This window comes from Salvelinus fontinalis, chromosome 28 (assembly GCF_029448725.1).
Source record: "Salvelinus fontinalis isolate EN_2023a chromosome 28, ASM2944872v1, whole genome shotgun sequence".
In the NCBI taxonomy this organism is placed as follows: domain Eukaryota; kingdom Metazoa; phylum Chordata; class Actinopteri; order Salmoniformes; family Salmonidae; genus Salvelinus; species Salvelinus fontinalis.
The window spans coordinates 42,339,821-42,356,596 of NC_074692.1; the positions used below are offsets into that span (position 1 = coordinate 42,339,821).

General features: G+C 42.7%; 2 protein-coding genes across 2 annotated transcripts; both read right to left on the reverse strand.

Annotated features, from left to right (window-relative positions):
- Positions 1–75: 75 nt before the first annotated feature.
- LOC129826733 (gamma-glutamyl hydrolase) lies at positions 76–11,653 on the reverse strand. Its single transcript, XM_055887760.1, has 10 exons — positions 9,129–11,653; positions 8,405–8,616; positions 3,571–3,685; positions 2,417–2,467; positions 2,213–2,297; positions 1,912–2,050; positions 1,439–1,545; positions 1,247–1,340; positions 796–933; positions 76–616 (listed from the first exon to the last, which is right to left on the reverse strand). Exons 1-10 carry the CDS (start codon positions 9,305–9,307, stop codon positions 498–500), a joined length of 1,239 nt encoding a protein of 412 aa, XP_055743735.1. The 5' UTR covers positions 9,308–11,653; the 3' UTR covers positions 76–497.
- Positions 11,654–12,078: 425 nt separating this feature from the next.
- LOC129826729 (BAG family molecular chaperone regulator 4-like) lies at positions 12,079–16,467 on the reverse strand. The gene is made up of 5 exons (XM_055887755.1): positions 16,183–16,467; positions 15,484–15,606; positions 15,033–15,275; positions 14,678–14,947; positions 12,079–14,429 (listed from the first exon to the last, which is right to left on the reverse strand). The coding sequence occupies exons 1-5, from the start codon at positions 16,309–16,311 to the stop codon at positions 13,956–13,958; spliced, it is 1,239 nt and encodes a 412-aa protein (XP_055743730.1). The 5' UTR covers positions 16,312–16,467; the 3' UTR covers positions 12,079–13,955.
- Positions 16,468–16,776: the final 309 nt, after the last annotated feature.

The window sequence follows — 16,776 nt, forward strand, 5'->3', positions numbered from 1 at the left end:
TTCTTGATATGCCACACCTGTCAGGTGGATGGATTATCTTGGCAAATGAGAAATGCAAAGGAAAATTGTCAAAGGGACATTTCTGGGATATTTTATTTCAGCTCATGAAATATGGGCCCAACACTTTACATGTTGCGTTTATATTTTGTTCAGTGTAGATTGGGCCAGAAGGTTGAATTCATTTCAACAATAAGAATTTACGCCCAACATCAATCTCATGCCAAAGTAGGCTAGCTACTAAACCACCATACAGTGACTAGGCCTAAAGGGGTTTATTTAGCCTACAGGAAAATCATCATTTCATGTGGTTCAATTATACATATAATAAAACATTTTAACTGCAATGATCACTCGACATTTCTAAAAGTCTGTATATGAAGTTTCAGAACATGTCACATGTCACAGCTAACAATTAGTGCCCATGGCAAACTTCTCATAACATCCCATAATAACATCAGGGATGAATTATAGAGTTGTGAGGGCAGAACTTCAACATCTCAGAAGAAGTAGATCTGCTCGTATCCAGTGAAGTTGCCAGCATAGGTTGGTGTGTAGTTGTATATGAGTGACTCGGCCTCTTCCTCAGGCTGGTCGAAGTGATGCAAACTTCTCCTCCCTTTTAACATAGAATAGAACTTTATTGTGCATCCAAAAGGCCAAATTTCGGGATTTACGAAACCTCACTAGTTAACACTTCACTGTCATAAAATAACATGTACAATACAATATACTGTATCTGTCCGACTGTAAAGAACACAACGATTAAACTTCAATAGGTGTGATCTGATTACCCACCTTCATTGACAAAGAACTCAGCCAGTAGGGAGGCAACGCGTACAGCGTCTGAGGAGTGTGGGAAGTTGAGTTTGGGGTCCCACTGGAAACGGTTCACCTCAGGATGCCACTGGACCCCATAAAAGGGGTAGGTCCTCCCTGGGGGGGAAGACAGTTCCAAACTCAACACAGGATCTCACGTTACCTTATGACAGCGAGCAGACTACACCCTATTTCCTTAGACGTCCTTCCTGGTGGTGAGCAATCAGAACAATAGTATTATTACACTATACAATTACTATAATGATAACAACCATTCATTTGTACAGCATAGCTCATACAGATTATGCAGCCCACCCAAACTGCTTTATGCAAAAAACGATGTAAATCACTGTGATCTGTTACAGGCCCATTTTGTTCACTGAATGGATGACACGTTTAAAACTGTAATTCTACTTGTAGTTGATTATACCTTCCATGGTTGAGACAAAGATGGCACCATTCTCAGCTGTGTTCGTGGACAAGATGGAGAAGAAACTTTGTAACTTCTCATTTTCCTTGAATGTCTGTAAGCAAAGGAGTTGATAGTCAACACCAGTACAGAGTCATATTGTGTTCAATAGAGCTGTACACTAACCAATACTCATTTGAAATCTGATTGCACCTTCATGGTCACTCCATATTGGTGAAAATTCCCTGTCAAAGCTTCCTGGGATAATGCCTTCATGACATCACTGGGGAACCCCTGGAACATTTGACTGGAATGGGCCTCTGCAGGGAGAGAAGAAAGACATTCCAATGTAGTTCTTTAGGTTACCACCATAGGGAGCAAAATTCATCAGTCAAGAGGAAGCATAAATGCACTACATAAATATAGAAACTGTTTTGCAATAAGTGTGGGAGTTGTCAGGATGTAGTTTCCCTCATGAGCTTCATTGAAATTCTGACATAAGACCACTCTTCTTCTGTCTTGATCGGATGTATTCTCTGCCCTCCAGTGGTCAATTTTAGCATGTGCAGCATAAGGAAGTCTTCATACCATACGGTCTATGCTTCAGACCCAGTCCCAAACCGTATCATCGACCTTATTCTTAGCACTTGACTCCCCTACAGAGGTGTAAAAGGATTGGGCCATACCTTTGGTGAGGTTCAGGGGAAGGGCCATGTTCTCAGCTGTGGTTTTGGTCAGCAGGTTCTCTCCAGCCACCAGACAAGTCAGCAGTTGCATCCCCAGACATGTGCCCCAGATAGGGAAGGAGTCTCCAGCATCATTGGCCTGAAACAAGGGAACACATCAGGCTATTAGACAGTTTTGGGATAATGTGAGATGTTTACTGATGGTAAACATACATACAATCAAATGGACGGATGTAAAAAGAGGCCTACAGAGCATTAGATAGACAGACAGTAGCCAGCTTTGTTCAGTAGCACCACTGACCATGAGTGCAAGCCTGAAGAAGATCCCTGCCACCTTTGCAAAGTCTGACGTCTCGAGATCTGACGAACCTCCGATGAGCAGCAGGCTGTGAGATCGATCAATCAATAAATCAATCAATCATTTTACATTGGTTTGCAATCACGTAAAAACAATAAAATACACACAATTCCTATATAAGAAAGAAATGATAATACAATAGCCTACCCATTAATCGACTTGAAAATGTTCTCATACGCGGCAGTACTCTGAGTCAACCTGTAGGAGAGGAACAGGCACTGATTAAAAGGGTTAAAGGTTTGAGAAATACATTTTGGATGACCAGCCATGCATAGTTATAGGCTGCTATGTTTGATCAGTTATTTACAGGATGTGCCCCCTCTCAAATCTTCTCTACTTTTGAATATTTTTGATAGTGATTGTCATCAGATCATCAACCAACGCCTAATATTAGCTCAAGGGAACCTGACTTAACAAATAACACAACAATTACACATTTACTTTATTTAATAAACAAAGTTGCCCTCTGTGTTGCCCCCTGTGTGAAAAAGTAATTGTCCCCTTGTCACCTTTAGCTGAATTGACTCCTGTATTTTTTTTACCCCCTTTTTTCTCCCCAACCAATTCGCTGCAACTCATGTACGGACTCGGGAGAGTCATGCGCCCTCCGAAACACAACCCAACCAAGCCGCACTGCTTCTTGACACAATGCACATCCAACCCGTACACCTGGCGACCTGGTCAGCTCCCGGCCCGTGCGCGATGAGACAAACCCTCCCTAACCCGGACGACGCTGGGCCAATTGTGCGCTGCCCCATGGGCCTCCCGGTCGCGGACGGCTGCGACAGAGCCTGGGCTCGTACCCAGAATCTCTGATGGCACAGCTAGCACAACTGCAATGCAGTGCCTTAGACCACTGCACCACCCGGGAGGCCCATCTTCCTGTAGTTGTTGATCAGTCTCTCACGTCGCTGTGGAGGAATTTTGGCCCTCTCTTCCATGCAGAACTGCTTTAACTCAGCTACATTTGTGGGTTTTCAAGCATGAACTGTTCATTTGAAGTCCTGCCACAACATCTCAATTGAGATAAGGTCTGGACCAAAACATCAAATGTGTTGCCTTTTTAAAAGACCAGTACAAAGATTGACTTTTGATTGTTTTGTTATGAGAATTGACTGTGTGTTCTGGATCATTGTCTTGCTTTATGACCCAGCTGCGTTTTGGTTGACGATCTGATAACATTCACTATCAAGAATATGCAAAAATATAGAAAATCTTCATGGTCAAACAAGAAAACCATGAAACAGAGGAAAAAGGATACTTATCAAAAGTGAGAAGTATCAAACTTTATATCGGCCTACCTGATAGGTACCACTCTACTTCCCGCTGACTCTATATACTTTACATAGGAAGCAGGGATGTAGGTCCTTCCAAACGGCTTCATCACATCATCTTCTACTTCTTGAGTTAAAATTCCTGTGGGACATACAGACATTATAAGTTACAGTCCATAACATTATCCATCCATTAGGACTTCTCAAATAGTTCCAGTAAAGTTTGAATTGAGTATCTGTAGACTACACAATGAGCAAAAGTAATTCACTGTCTTCAGTTTCTGCCTTTAGAGTCCATTCATTTTCAATAATATATCAATTCTATAACAATTTCAATTTAGCATGTATTGACGTAATTCCTCTTCAAAACAAAGTTATTGCTCTATGCAACCTAATTGTTATTTTTAGCAAAATTCCATATTCATACATGTACATTTATGAGTCGAAAACCAATTTAGCAATATATTAACACAATTTCTTCTTCTCATAACAAAGCAATCAAAACTCAATCTTTGTACTGGTCTTTATAATGTATTGTATGTATTCCCCTGACTGTTTGTAATGTTTGTACCCTTGTATCTTATTTGTAAATTGTTTCTATATTGTATATTTATAATAGTTTTACACAACAACAAAAAACTATTCTTTTTTTTTACGCACCAATAATCGGTCGGTTGTTGACTGGACCCGGCTGTCGTATCGTCGGTAATGAGTCGCTCCACGGGACGAAAATTACAGGTAAACACAACACCACAGTGAGTAACATTTTCTCACAGTCCAGGTCGAACAGATCTGTCTCCCTGCATGACAGTGTGTTATTAAAAACTCAAAAGGAGGAAGCGCTTATAGAAAAAGCCTGCAAGACAACTCCTACGCGATGTGCAAGGGGGAAGTCAGGAGATTCCAGTTTGACATGTGAGATTTCTTTAAGCACACGGTCCTGAGCACTATTGTATTATCAGGTAAGAATATCTGTGATTCCACCAGACAAACATATTTATCGTAACATAATTGGAAATGGAGACTCCTTTGTTGCAAAATGTGTATGTGGTCATTGTTTGCATTAGCTGGTAAATCCCAGATGATACATATCATATCTGGCAGTGGATCCAGGTAATTCTGTTTTAAAGGGCCAGTGCCGATTTTCCTGTGTTTTATATACACTATATTGCCGCACTATGAGGTTGGAATAATATTGTGAAAATTCTGATAATGCCCTTTTAGTGTAAGAACTGTTTGAAAGGAAGGATTTAAATTTCTGCTTGTTTTGGTGGGATGGATTTTTTGGCCTGCCTGGTGTCAACACCAGGCGGTAAATTAGTTTAATATACCGATAAGAAAGGGTTCCAAACCCCTCTGTCAATAACAACTAGTTTTCAGTTTCCCCCTCCCAACTCAGACCACTCCCAGACAGTCCTAGCCAAATTATTGCTTGAGTAATGTATCTTTGATTAGATTTAGTTTTGTTTCTTTATGACAATTTTAATTGAAAACAATCACAGTAAGCTAGTTAGTTTTGACCCAGAAATCAAATCAAATGTATTCATAAAGCCCTTCTTACGTCAACTGATATCTCAAAGTGCTGTACAGAAACCGAGCCTAAAACCCCAAACAGCAAGCAATGCAGGTGTAGAAGCACGGTGGCTAGGAAAAACGCCCTAGAAAAGGCCAGAACCTAGGAAGAAACCTAGAGAGGAACCAGGCTATGAGGGGTGGCCGGGTGGAGATTATAACAGAACATGGCCAAGATGTTCAAATGTTTGACCAGCAGGGTCAAATAGTAATAATCACAGTGGTTGTCGAGAGTGCAACAGGTCAGCACCTCAGGAGTAAATGTCAGTTGGCTTTTCATAGCCGATTGTTCAGAGTATCTCTTCCGCTCCTGCTGTCTCTAGAGAGTTGAAAACAGCAAGTATGGAACAGGTCAGGGATCCATAGCCGCAGGCAGAACAGTTGAAACTGGAGCAGCAACACGACCAGGTGGACTGGGGACAGCAAGGAGTCATCAGGCCAGGTAACCCTGAGGCATGGTCCTAGGGCTCAGATCCTCAGAAAGAAAGAGAGAATTAGAGAGAGCATACTTAAATTCACACAGGACACCGGATAAGACAGGAGAAATACTCCAGAAATAACAGACTGACCCTAGCCCCCGACACATAAACTACTGCAGCATAAATACTGGAGGCTGAGACAGGAGGGGTCGGGAGACACTGTGGCCCCATCCGACGATACCCCCGGACAGGGCCAAACAGGCAGGATATAACCCCACACACTTTGCCAAAGCACAGCCCCACACCACTAGAGGGATTTCTTCAACCACCAACTTACCATCCTGAGACAAGGCCGAGTATAGCCCACAAAGATCTCCGCCACGGCACAACCCAAGGGGGGGCGCCAACCCGGACAGGAAGATCAGGTCAGTGACTCAACCCACTCAAGTGACGCACCCCTCCTGGTGACAGCATGAAAGAGCACCAGTAAGCCAGTGACTCAGCCCCCGTAATAGGGTTAGAGGCAGAGAATCCCAGTGGAGAGAGGGGAACCGGCCAGGCAGAGGCAGTAAGGTTGGTTCGTTGCTCCAGTGCCTTTCCATTCACCTTCAAACTCCTGGGCCAGTCTACACTCAATCATAGGACCTACTGAAGAGATGTCTTCAATAAAGACTTAAAGGTTGAGACCGAGTCTACGTGATTTGATATTAAGATAAAACGGCTGGATTGGACCTTTAAAGGCCAGTAGAGGATAGGCTCCAGACAAGACTGTGAATTTTGACCTGCTGAGTGAATAGGCTATTAATTTAAGGTGTCACCTTTTCATATAGGCTAACCCTGTAGAATTAGAAGAGACATGCATTGAAATTTTAAATTCAAAGCCCATACAGATGAACCGATGCCATGATGTTGAGATGTGGAGGTACAGTATTTATGCCATGGGGCATGGTGTCATGCTGGGAGAAAACAGAGAAGTTACAGGTTCTGTGGTTGGAACCCGGAGCTTCTGCAACACGAGGAAGAAACAGGGAAGTACTAGGAAAATGTATTCACACATACTTTAATATGTCATAGTAATTGCATACTCATATCAGCTTGAAACATACAAAATACTCAATAAAAAAATGTATGTTGCCAAAAATGTATACAACACAAGCTTAAGTTACAGTAGGCTACATAATATTGCCACTTATTTCCCAATAAGACAGGTTTCTCAAGTTTGACCTCCAAACCATCAGCGGTTTCATCTCTAAAGGGAGGTATGTAAAAATAATTCTACAGCCAGACACTGCTAGGAAAAGCAGAACATGGAATACAGCTAAACTTTGAATACTGGGAACTAGAATGCAAGTCTCCCACATAGCCTACACCAACTTAAAGGAAATTACATTCAAACTATATTTTGGTATTTGTTTCATAAATACCAAAAATGAATGAAATACATTCAAATGAAATACATTCATTTGCATAAATGTTTCCCAAAAAAGAAAAGGTTTGTGACCCACTGCTCAAATAGACGAAAGAGAACAGAACAGAAGCTGAATCAGTCTTCTAGGTGTAGGTTGTGTTGCGGAGGTGGCCATACAGTTTGGTGTCCAGGTTGATGAGCTGTCGGAGGAAGCCTCTGTTGGGGATCACACCGCGGTTGTCCTTCACGGCACAGATGGCATCCACCAGGGTCAGGTTCTGTCTCAGCATCAGGTAGGCAAGAACCAGGGTGGCTGAACGACTCACCCCCACTGCACAGTGCACTAGCACTATACCTGAGGGAGAGGTGGGGGGGGGGTAGACGGTAGAAAGAACGAGGGTGGTAGAGGGTAGAGGGTAGAAGGAGCGAGAGGTGGGGGGTAGAAAGAGGGAGAGGAGGGAGGGTAGGGGGTAGAAAGAGGGAGAGGTGGGGGGTAGAGGGTAGAGAGATGCAGAAGTGGGCAGTAGAAAGAGGGAGAGGTGGGGGGTAGAAAGAGGGAGAGGTGGGGGGGTAGAAAGAGGGAGAGGAGGGAGGGTAGGGGGTAGAAAGAGGGAGAGGTGGGGGATAGAGGGTACAGAGATGCAGAAGTGGGCAGTGGAAAGAGGGAGGGGTGGGTAGAGGGTAGAGAACATGGATTTTTCCCATTAAGCACAGTGTGGTACTGTAACTTCCCTTCTGGAAACTCCTGCTTCCTTTCAGTGTGACCTTTCACTGCGTTGCAGATAGAAATGTCATGTTTGCATAGGAAACAATTCATACACTTGGCCATACCACACTTTTAACATTATACAGGCATTTTCCATTGGAACAATGTATTACTCTGTAACAAACTAGTACATACAATAAACGATTAAGTACTTTAGTACAATCAATGAGGCACTGCTTAACTTTTAAACTCCCTTTTTGAACTTCCTCTCACCACCTCCACTGAACAAGCACCTGGTCTGGACTTCCAGCTCCCGAGTGGCACAGCGGTCTCATGCACAGCATGTCAGTGCAAGAGGCGTCACTACAGTCCCTGGTTCGAATCCTGGCTGAATCACATCCGGCCGTGATTGGGAGTCCCAAAGGGCGGCGAACAATTGGCCTAGCATCGTCCGGGTTTGGCCAGGGTAGGCAGTCATTGTAAATAAGAATTTGTTCTTAACTGACTTGTCTAGTTAAATAAAGGTTCAATTTAAAAAAAATACTTCCACTCACTTCTTCCACTGAACAAGCCCCTGGTCTGGACTTCCACTCATCTCCTCCACTGAACAAGCCCCTGGTCTGGACTTCCACTCAGCTCCTCCACTGAACAAGCCCCTGGTCTGGACTTCCACTCACCTCCACTGAACAAGCCCCTGGTCTGGACTTCCACTCACCTCTTCCACTGAACAAGCCCCTGGTCTGGACTTCCACTCACCTCCTCCACTGAGGGCCCTGTGAATGAAGTCTGCGGCAGTCTGGAAGTTGACACTCATGTCAAAGTTACAGGAGTCATGCGCCTCGATGCCAAAGTACTTGATGTTCATTCCCAGGTAAGTCTCTGCACCGTCTCGCCGTTTACTGTGGTTTGCATTCAAGACGTGGGTGACATGATGGTTGGCCAACTGGCGGACATTCGTAGCACTGTCCCTATGAAAACCACAAGTTTCAAGATTATTCAAAAACATTATCGCATAACTATGAAGATGGTTGTTTGCACATGTTGAGGACAAGGCTAGAATAAACAAATAAATGCAGTCTACAATGAACAAGTAACAAATTATTTTCAGGTCTGTTGACAAGGTTCTGGACACTGAGGCCTTACGTTTATGCTAGATCTATATAGATTGGATAAGAGCAAATATCTGGCAATCTGATATTAAGAATTCACACTACTGAAGTCCACATTGGGAACTATTATCAGATAAACCTATGTACTTTCCCAACACCGAACACAGCACTCAAGTTACTTTAGAGGGCCCAAGCATTTAAAAACTGATTTATGATCAGCTCCCCTTACACACATCGGAGCCTTGTCCAAATGATGCCTTGGATTAGTCTCTATGGAGCAGACGACATACAAAATTGTCCACTTAAAGTGACCCTAGGTTAAATTCCAGTGTCAACCAATATGAAAGGAAAAGTATTGTCACTGCACTTACTGGTCTCCAATGTAAAGTCTGGGCCACACTTCGTCTGCATGGCTGTTGATGGCTTTCCCAGTGAACAGGAGTCGTTCCAGCTCAAACACAGCCAGCCCCGGTGATGTCAGGTCAATCTCTACCTTACGAGGAGGGGGTCTGTCGTTCCAGGACGGGGGGAGTTTGGAGGTAAAAGACATTTTGTTCTGCTTTTAAAATATCTGATAAAGCTCTGATAGAATACCTCTGCAGGTTACATACAAATCCAGTTTTTCTTCAAAGTGGTTTGAAGCCCAGTCTGAGAATGAAGATAATTAAACAATATATATGTTGCAGCTGCTGCGTTTTGCTGGAACCGGTCCTTGGAAAAAAACAGTGTAAATGAGCCCTACTGTATAAAGGATATTTTCTATCACCATGCAAGGGAGACAGACTACATCTCCATACTTCTTTCTAGAGCAGCAAAAGTAATGATTGTAGGCTTGTTTCACAGGAATCCTAGAGAGATGAACAGGTGTAGGTTTTATTCCAGTGCTTTGCTTCAGAGTTGCTCGCTCCTGGGAGTCTTCAGAGCCATCTGATGCCCTGTTCCACAAATCAAATTCAATGCGTGTTCCACAAGGCTCGGAGAGACTGTGTTTTGCTTTCGCATCAAAATAGCTACCTATTTAAAGATCTGAACGCTAGTTGGCAGGCAAGGGTGTATGTGTGGCCGTCTCAACTTCACCAAAATACATTCATTTCATTTTTCTCATGGCTAGTCATTCTGAGACAGAGTTTCTTTAGGGAGGTAAACTATTCACAGAATGAATCACAGAATAAATGAAATCAATAGAGAAAATACAGTACCAGTCAAAGGTTTGGACACACCTACTCATTCCAGGGTTTTTCTTTATTTGTACTATTTTCTACATTGTAGAATAATAGTGAAGACATCAAAACTATGAAATAACACATATGGAATCATGTAGTAACCAAAAAAGTGTTAAACCAATCAATATATATTTTAGATTCTTCAAAAGCAGCCACCCTTTGATTTGATGACAGCTTTGCACACTCTTGGCATTCTCTCAACCAGCTTCATGAGGAATGCTTTTCCAACAGTCTTGAAGGAGCTCCCACATATGCTAAGCACTTGTTGGCTGCTTTTCCTTCACGCTGCGGTCCAACTCATCTCAAACCATCTCAATTGAGTTGAGGTCGGGTGATTGTGGAGGCCAGGTCATCTGATGTAGCACTCCATCACTCTCCTTCTTGGTCAAATAGCCCTTACACAGCCTGGAGGTATGTTGGGTCATTGTCCTGTTGATAAACAAATGATAGTCCCACTAAGTGCAAACCAGATGGGATGGTGTATCGTTGCATTATGCTGTGGTAGCTATGCTGGTTAAGTGTGACTTGAATTATAAGTTAATTCAAAGCGCCATCACACCACCTCCTCTGTGCTTCACGGTGGGAACCACACATGCAGAGATCATCTGTTCACCTACTCTACTTCTCACAAAGACACGGTGGTTGGAACCAAAATTCTCAAATTTGGACTCATCACACCAAAGGACAGATTTCCACCGGTCTAATGACCATTGCTTGTGTTTCTTGGCCCAAGCAAGTCTCTTCTTATTGGTCCTTTAGTAGTGGTTTCTTTGCAGCAATTTCCCCATGAAGGCCTGATTCACAAAGTCTACTCTGAACGGTTGGTGTTAAGATGTGTCTGTTTAACTTATTTGGGCAGCAATCTGAGGTGCAGTTAACTCTAATGAACTTATCCTCTGCAGCAGAGGTAACTCTTGGTCTTCCTTTCCTGTGGTGGTCCTCATGAGAGCCAGTTTCATCATGGCGCTTGATGGTTTTTGCGACTGCACTTGAAGAAACTTTCAAAGTTATAAAACATTTCCGGATTGACTGAACTTCATGTCTTAAAGTAATGATGGACTGTCATTTCGCTTTGCTTATTTGAGCTGTTCCTGCCATAATATGGACTTGGTCTTTTACCAAATAGTGCTATCTTCTGTATACCCCCCTACTTTGTCAGAACACAACTGATTGGCTCAAACGCATTCAGAAGGAATGAAATTCCACAAATTACCTTTTAAGAAGGCACACCTGTTAATTGAAATGCATTCAAGGTGAAGCTGGTTGAGAGAGCACCAAGTGTGCAACACTGTCATTTTTTATTTAACTAGGCAAGTCAGTTAAGAACAAATTCTTATTTACAATGACGGCTTTCCCCAGCCAAACCCTAACAACGCTGGGCCAATTGTGCGCCACCCTATGGGACTCCCAATCCCAGACGGTTGTGATACAGCCCAGAATCGAACCAGGGCCTGTAGTGACACCTCTAGTACTGAGATGCAGTGCCTTAGACCGCTGCACCACTCTGCAAAGGGTGGCTACTTTGAAGAATCTAATATAAAATAGACTTTGATTTGGTTAACAGTTTTTGGTTACTTCATAGTTTAAGTCTACACTATTATTCTACAATGTATAAAATATTAAAAATAAAGAAAAACCTGGAATGAGTAGGTGTGTCCAAACTTTTGACTGGTACTGTATATCAGCTTGCAGTGTGTTGTCTCACTTTCATTACCCCCCACTTCATTCAAACGTCTTTCATTTTCTCTCCCACCTATCACATGACAAACTCTTGTTAATTTTGAGTGTTTATGGTATGTTTTCCAAAAGACTATACAATAACATGCATAACACATTTGAAAAATGTACTGACATTTAATGCAATTCATTTGTTTGAGCTGTAGTCATTTCTGAATCAGTCAGGAAAATATTCCCATCTTATGTTGGAAACATGCATTACGTCAGAAACCGCCTTGGTCCTTGGGACCTTGGTCCCTGTGCCTGTATTTAAAGTGTCTATGTTACAAATATATATATATTTTTTAGTTAGTGAATGGTTCTCCATCTGAACACAAAAATAACACCACAGGAAAAAAAGAAACATATGACAAACAGAACATTTTGATCCATGCAAAGCTTAAGAGATTTAAAGTTTATTTCTTATAACGATTTGAAAAAGCACCTGCCGATATTATGGCACTCGTGATTTATTTTTATCAACAAAGTAGCTGATTTCTAAGAAATTAACACAGTCTAAGAAAGTGATTTTTGGTGCTAGATTAAATAAGAAAAGCATTTGATGTTTTTTTGAAATGTAAAAAAAACACCCAATCATAGTGCTGTAGGATGAAGCTGACCTCAACCACCTGTTTTAATAAACCCTTCTTCCTTAAAATATCACTGGGCCCGTATCCACAAAGCCTCTGAGTAGGAGTGCTGATCTAGGTTCAGTTTCGCCTTTTAGATCATAATGAATAAGATTATATGGACAGGGTGGACCTGATACTAGATCATCACTCATATTCCGAGACGATTTGTGGATATGGGTCCTGGTCTGATATGAACTTGAATGGTAAAACTGTGGTAGAAAGGTCAGAGATTACTCTAAAGAAGGAAGTAATTGAACAGGGTCTAAGCTCAGTTTTCCTTTTCGTCCTTCGAAGAATAACACTAAACTGATCCTAGGCCTGTACTTAATTACAATGTCTAACACCAATCAATGGCAAAAGCATTGTGGAAGAGTTGTAGATCAACTACTATACAGAACATACCAGGGTTAGGATAGATGGAATGAACATTTTAATTTATTCAGGAAGTGAATTCAAACTTCCGCAATATTTCCATTGAGCAACTTTAAGTCATTAATTGAATTTCTTCCATCGACTGCATTGAAAAGCAATTGACTCTACATTTGTAGATACTGAAAAAATGTGTAAATGAATGTGAGTGTGTAACATTACCCACCCAGAGATTGATATTAAAGTCTAAAAAGGCAAGTCAGGAGCATTTTTTGGGTTGCTCAAAGATTATGATCACTTGCTCAAATGTAAATTAAGCAGAAGTGCCATTTTGCCTGCCTTTCACCTTTTTTATTTTTAAATCAGTTTAAAAAAAGTGATCTGCCCAACTGCCATAAATTCTGTCTTTCACCTAAAGGGATATCAGTTTTAGGCTATTGAAATTCTTAGCAGTTTGGTTGTATTCACTTTTTAAAAACATATCACCTGACTAATGGAGCAACCTCAGAGCAGGCTCAACTTGCATGACTGCTCAGTTAATTTGACAAAGGCAATAGGGCAACCCTTAATGTCAATCTGGAAGGCTGTGTGTGAATGCACATTGTTTGCATTCTGCTTACAATGACAGGTGGGTGATAAGGTTAGGGTAAGTGAAAAAGGGGAAATCTCATGGTAGTGCAAATGGTTTGCAACATGTAAGAAAACATGGTGACTGGAACACTCATGGTAGAAGTGGCCTTTGAACACAGATCTAGGATCAGATTAGCCTATGCCAAATCCAAGCCTTATTAACCAAGCAAAAACATCTCACCCTATCAGTGATTAAGAGGCAACGTTTACCTACTTTGAAAGGAACATGGTGACACTATATGAAACCACCATTATAAGACTACATTACACTGGCACAAGCATGACATAACCGATGCTTTAAGTCATCATGGACACTAATGTCAGGTTATGACAACTAACCCAACAACACCATAACTTAGTCATGACTTGATATGTACAACCATTACATTTGCCATCATGAATACTTTGACATGGCATCTCTTATGTTCCTGATCACACCTGCGTGAAGTAGCATAAGCTGGCCTGATTCCAAACCGTAAGTCCTTGTCGAGAACCAGTCTATCTAAACCTTTACGATCCAGGAGATGTAATCAACAGAGAATTGGGCATTTCATTCCAAGGGACCGGTTTAGATTCAAATGTCACAAAAAAAGAACAGTAAGACCCTTAGAACCAGAACCGGTCCAATTCAGAAGGCCTTTTTCTCCAGCCGGTCCAGTATGGCCTGGATCCTCTGCACAGCCTCCTTCCGGGCCTGCCTGACCACTTCCAGTCCCTGAGTCTCCACTGAGTCCAGAACCAGCAGCTCCTTGGTCAGCAGTTCCTCCAGGTACCGGTAACTCTTGTCCGATTTTTTACCCACAAACTCATCCACATCCTCATGGAGCAAAAGCACCCGGGCCATGACCTGCTGGACTTTGGCCAAGCTGGGGTTGTCGCTCAGGGGCTGGGGCCCGATCGGACCCCGGGGCTGGGTTGGAGGCTCACCCTGGGAAGGCTTTGGCTCCTGCACCCCCCCTCGTCCTGGTTTGTTGTACATCTGGGGAGGTGAGCTGAAGTCGACAGACTTGCCATTAGTGGGGTTAGGGGAGGGGGCTGGTCTGGGTTTGGGTCCCACCTGTGGAGCACACTGGTGCTGGTGGGGTCCTGGGTAGTGCTGGTCCTGAGGTAAAAAAGATTGTCTTACACAATTAGTGTGTAATGAACAGAAATTAAATTAATTCAGACCCAAGACTGCTATGATACCAGAGGAGGTTATGAGCATTTTTGAACTATCCCCTTTCTTCCAAGAAGAACAAAATTAGTACCACTTAGAGGGTATTTTAGAAACAATATGTTCAAATAAAGGAGACGAGATGACCAAAGGCCAATGTAGGTCATTGAGATGCCTCCCTTGTGTTCCACACGTACCTTGGCTTCATAGGGGGGTGGGGCTCCAGTGCCAGTGCCTGGCCATGCTGGGGGGTGTTGTGGGCGGACAGGGTTCGCATAGTTGCTGTGTAGAGGTTGGGTGCCTGGCTGCCACTGCTGGTGTGAGGGCCCATACCCACCCGAGTGGGCCCAAGCCTCAGTCTGTGGCCTAGGGTGAAGGGCCTGTCCAGTCGGGTATTGGGGGTTTGCAGGCAATGCTGGACCACCTTCCCCATAGTGTGTGTAAGACCCAGGAGGATAGCTAGGGGCCTGGTTGAAAATAGACCAGAGCCATTATACCCAACTGCGTTTACCTCAGACACTGTTAAACACTGCCCTGGTTGAATGCACTTACCCCTTGACAGTGTGGTCCAGGGTAGTGGTGGTGCTGATGTTGGTGCTGGGTGTGGGGTTGTCCTGACCCGCCTGTGCTCTGCTCTGGTCCTGGGCAGCCCTGGCTAGGGTACTGGCCTGTTGCCTGCCTGGGAGACATCTGCTCTGCACAGTAGAATGGGTTGGATGGGTGGAAAGAATTTGCCGGATACTGGCCTGGACCAGTGTTATAGATGCCGTGGCCATTTGGATATGCTTGCATTGCCTAGATAGGGAGAGAGAAAACGTGTGCATACATCAGTAAGGGTTTGAACGTGAGTGCCAGACTGCCAGTCTGTGAAAATATGTGTGCGTGAGTAACAAAGTCAAGGAAGGGTGAGAGCCCTTGAGACGACAGATTAGGACTTAATCCCCATGTATAGAGGTGGATTTAGAAGGCCTTTGCTATGACATAACATGAGGCCGTACTGTACCTGTGGGTTGTAAGGTGTCTGCACATCGGATCCTGAAGGGTAGGCATTTGGATAGTGCCCTGCTGTGGAATGTGTCTGGGGATACCAGTAGTTTGAGGAGTAACCAGGGTATTGGGAAGCGTCCTGTAGGCATATGATAAAAGATTTTACCTGGGTTCAAAATCCACAATGTTTAAATAGTCAACTATATTGACATGAGTAAACAGTAACCCCAGACCTCTATTGTCACGTCACTTCGAGAACTTGTTTGACTAAAGTATCCAATCGTCTAGTAATGCAGCAAAACACTGACCGAATGCAAAAGCATTTCCTACTGTATTACATAATAGGTTAGCTAGCAGCAAAAGTATCACAAAACAGTAGCCATTAACTAGCTAGGATATTTATCATACACAACAAACTACATAACTAGACAATCTGCATGTCAAATATAACCAACTAAGCAAGTTAGGTAGCTAGCAATATAGGACATCTTACTAGTTAGGTAGATGGGACAAACGGTCAGAAGACGGTTAGCTAGCTAAAAGTGGCTGGCTAGAACGCAGGCTAACTAGCTAGCTAGCTAATGAACGCTAAACTGTATACACAGTACAAAAATACTAACGCGTGTTTACGAACATTAAATCGTAGGTTCAAAATGTGATTAACATAACTAGTTATCTACGTGTTGACATGAATTAGCTATACAATGTGTCGTACCATAGCGTTATTCCAGTTCACGTTATTATTTTCCGAGTTGAAATTTGAGGGCCAGACGGATTTGGGATTCGACTGCATTTGATGATGCATAACCCAAGCAGCGTCCCCAGCACTTCTGTCGTTTGTCATTAAAAGAAATCGTGATAAAATGGACTGTCAAATCGGAGCGCTCTGACTGCTATGAAAAACAAATGCTTTATTGAAATTCTCGAGTTGTTGAAGGCATTGACCATGGGCAGCTAAATATATCATTGTTTTCCCCTTTAATTTTCGCCCCTCCCTTTTCCTTTTTTCCCACGTGCGTAGAATATTTGGTATTTTGACCAATAGGCGCTCAGAGTTTAGAGCAGATCCCATCGAATGCGTGGATTTAAACCAATGATTTGTTTAAACAAATTGCGATGGTTACAATTCGTGGTAGTTGTTTGAATGGCCTAATATTTGTGTCTTATTAAAAACCAAATGCATATTCATTCAAAGTATTACATTATTAGAAAAATGCAATGTCCTAAATATACATCAGTTATTAAAGTTATATTAGCCTAAATTGTCACTTAATAACTCAATCGAAATTCAAATACAATAACAATGTTA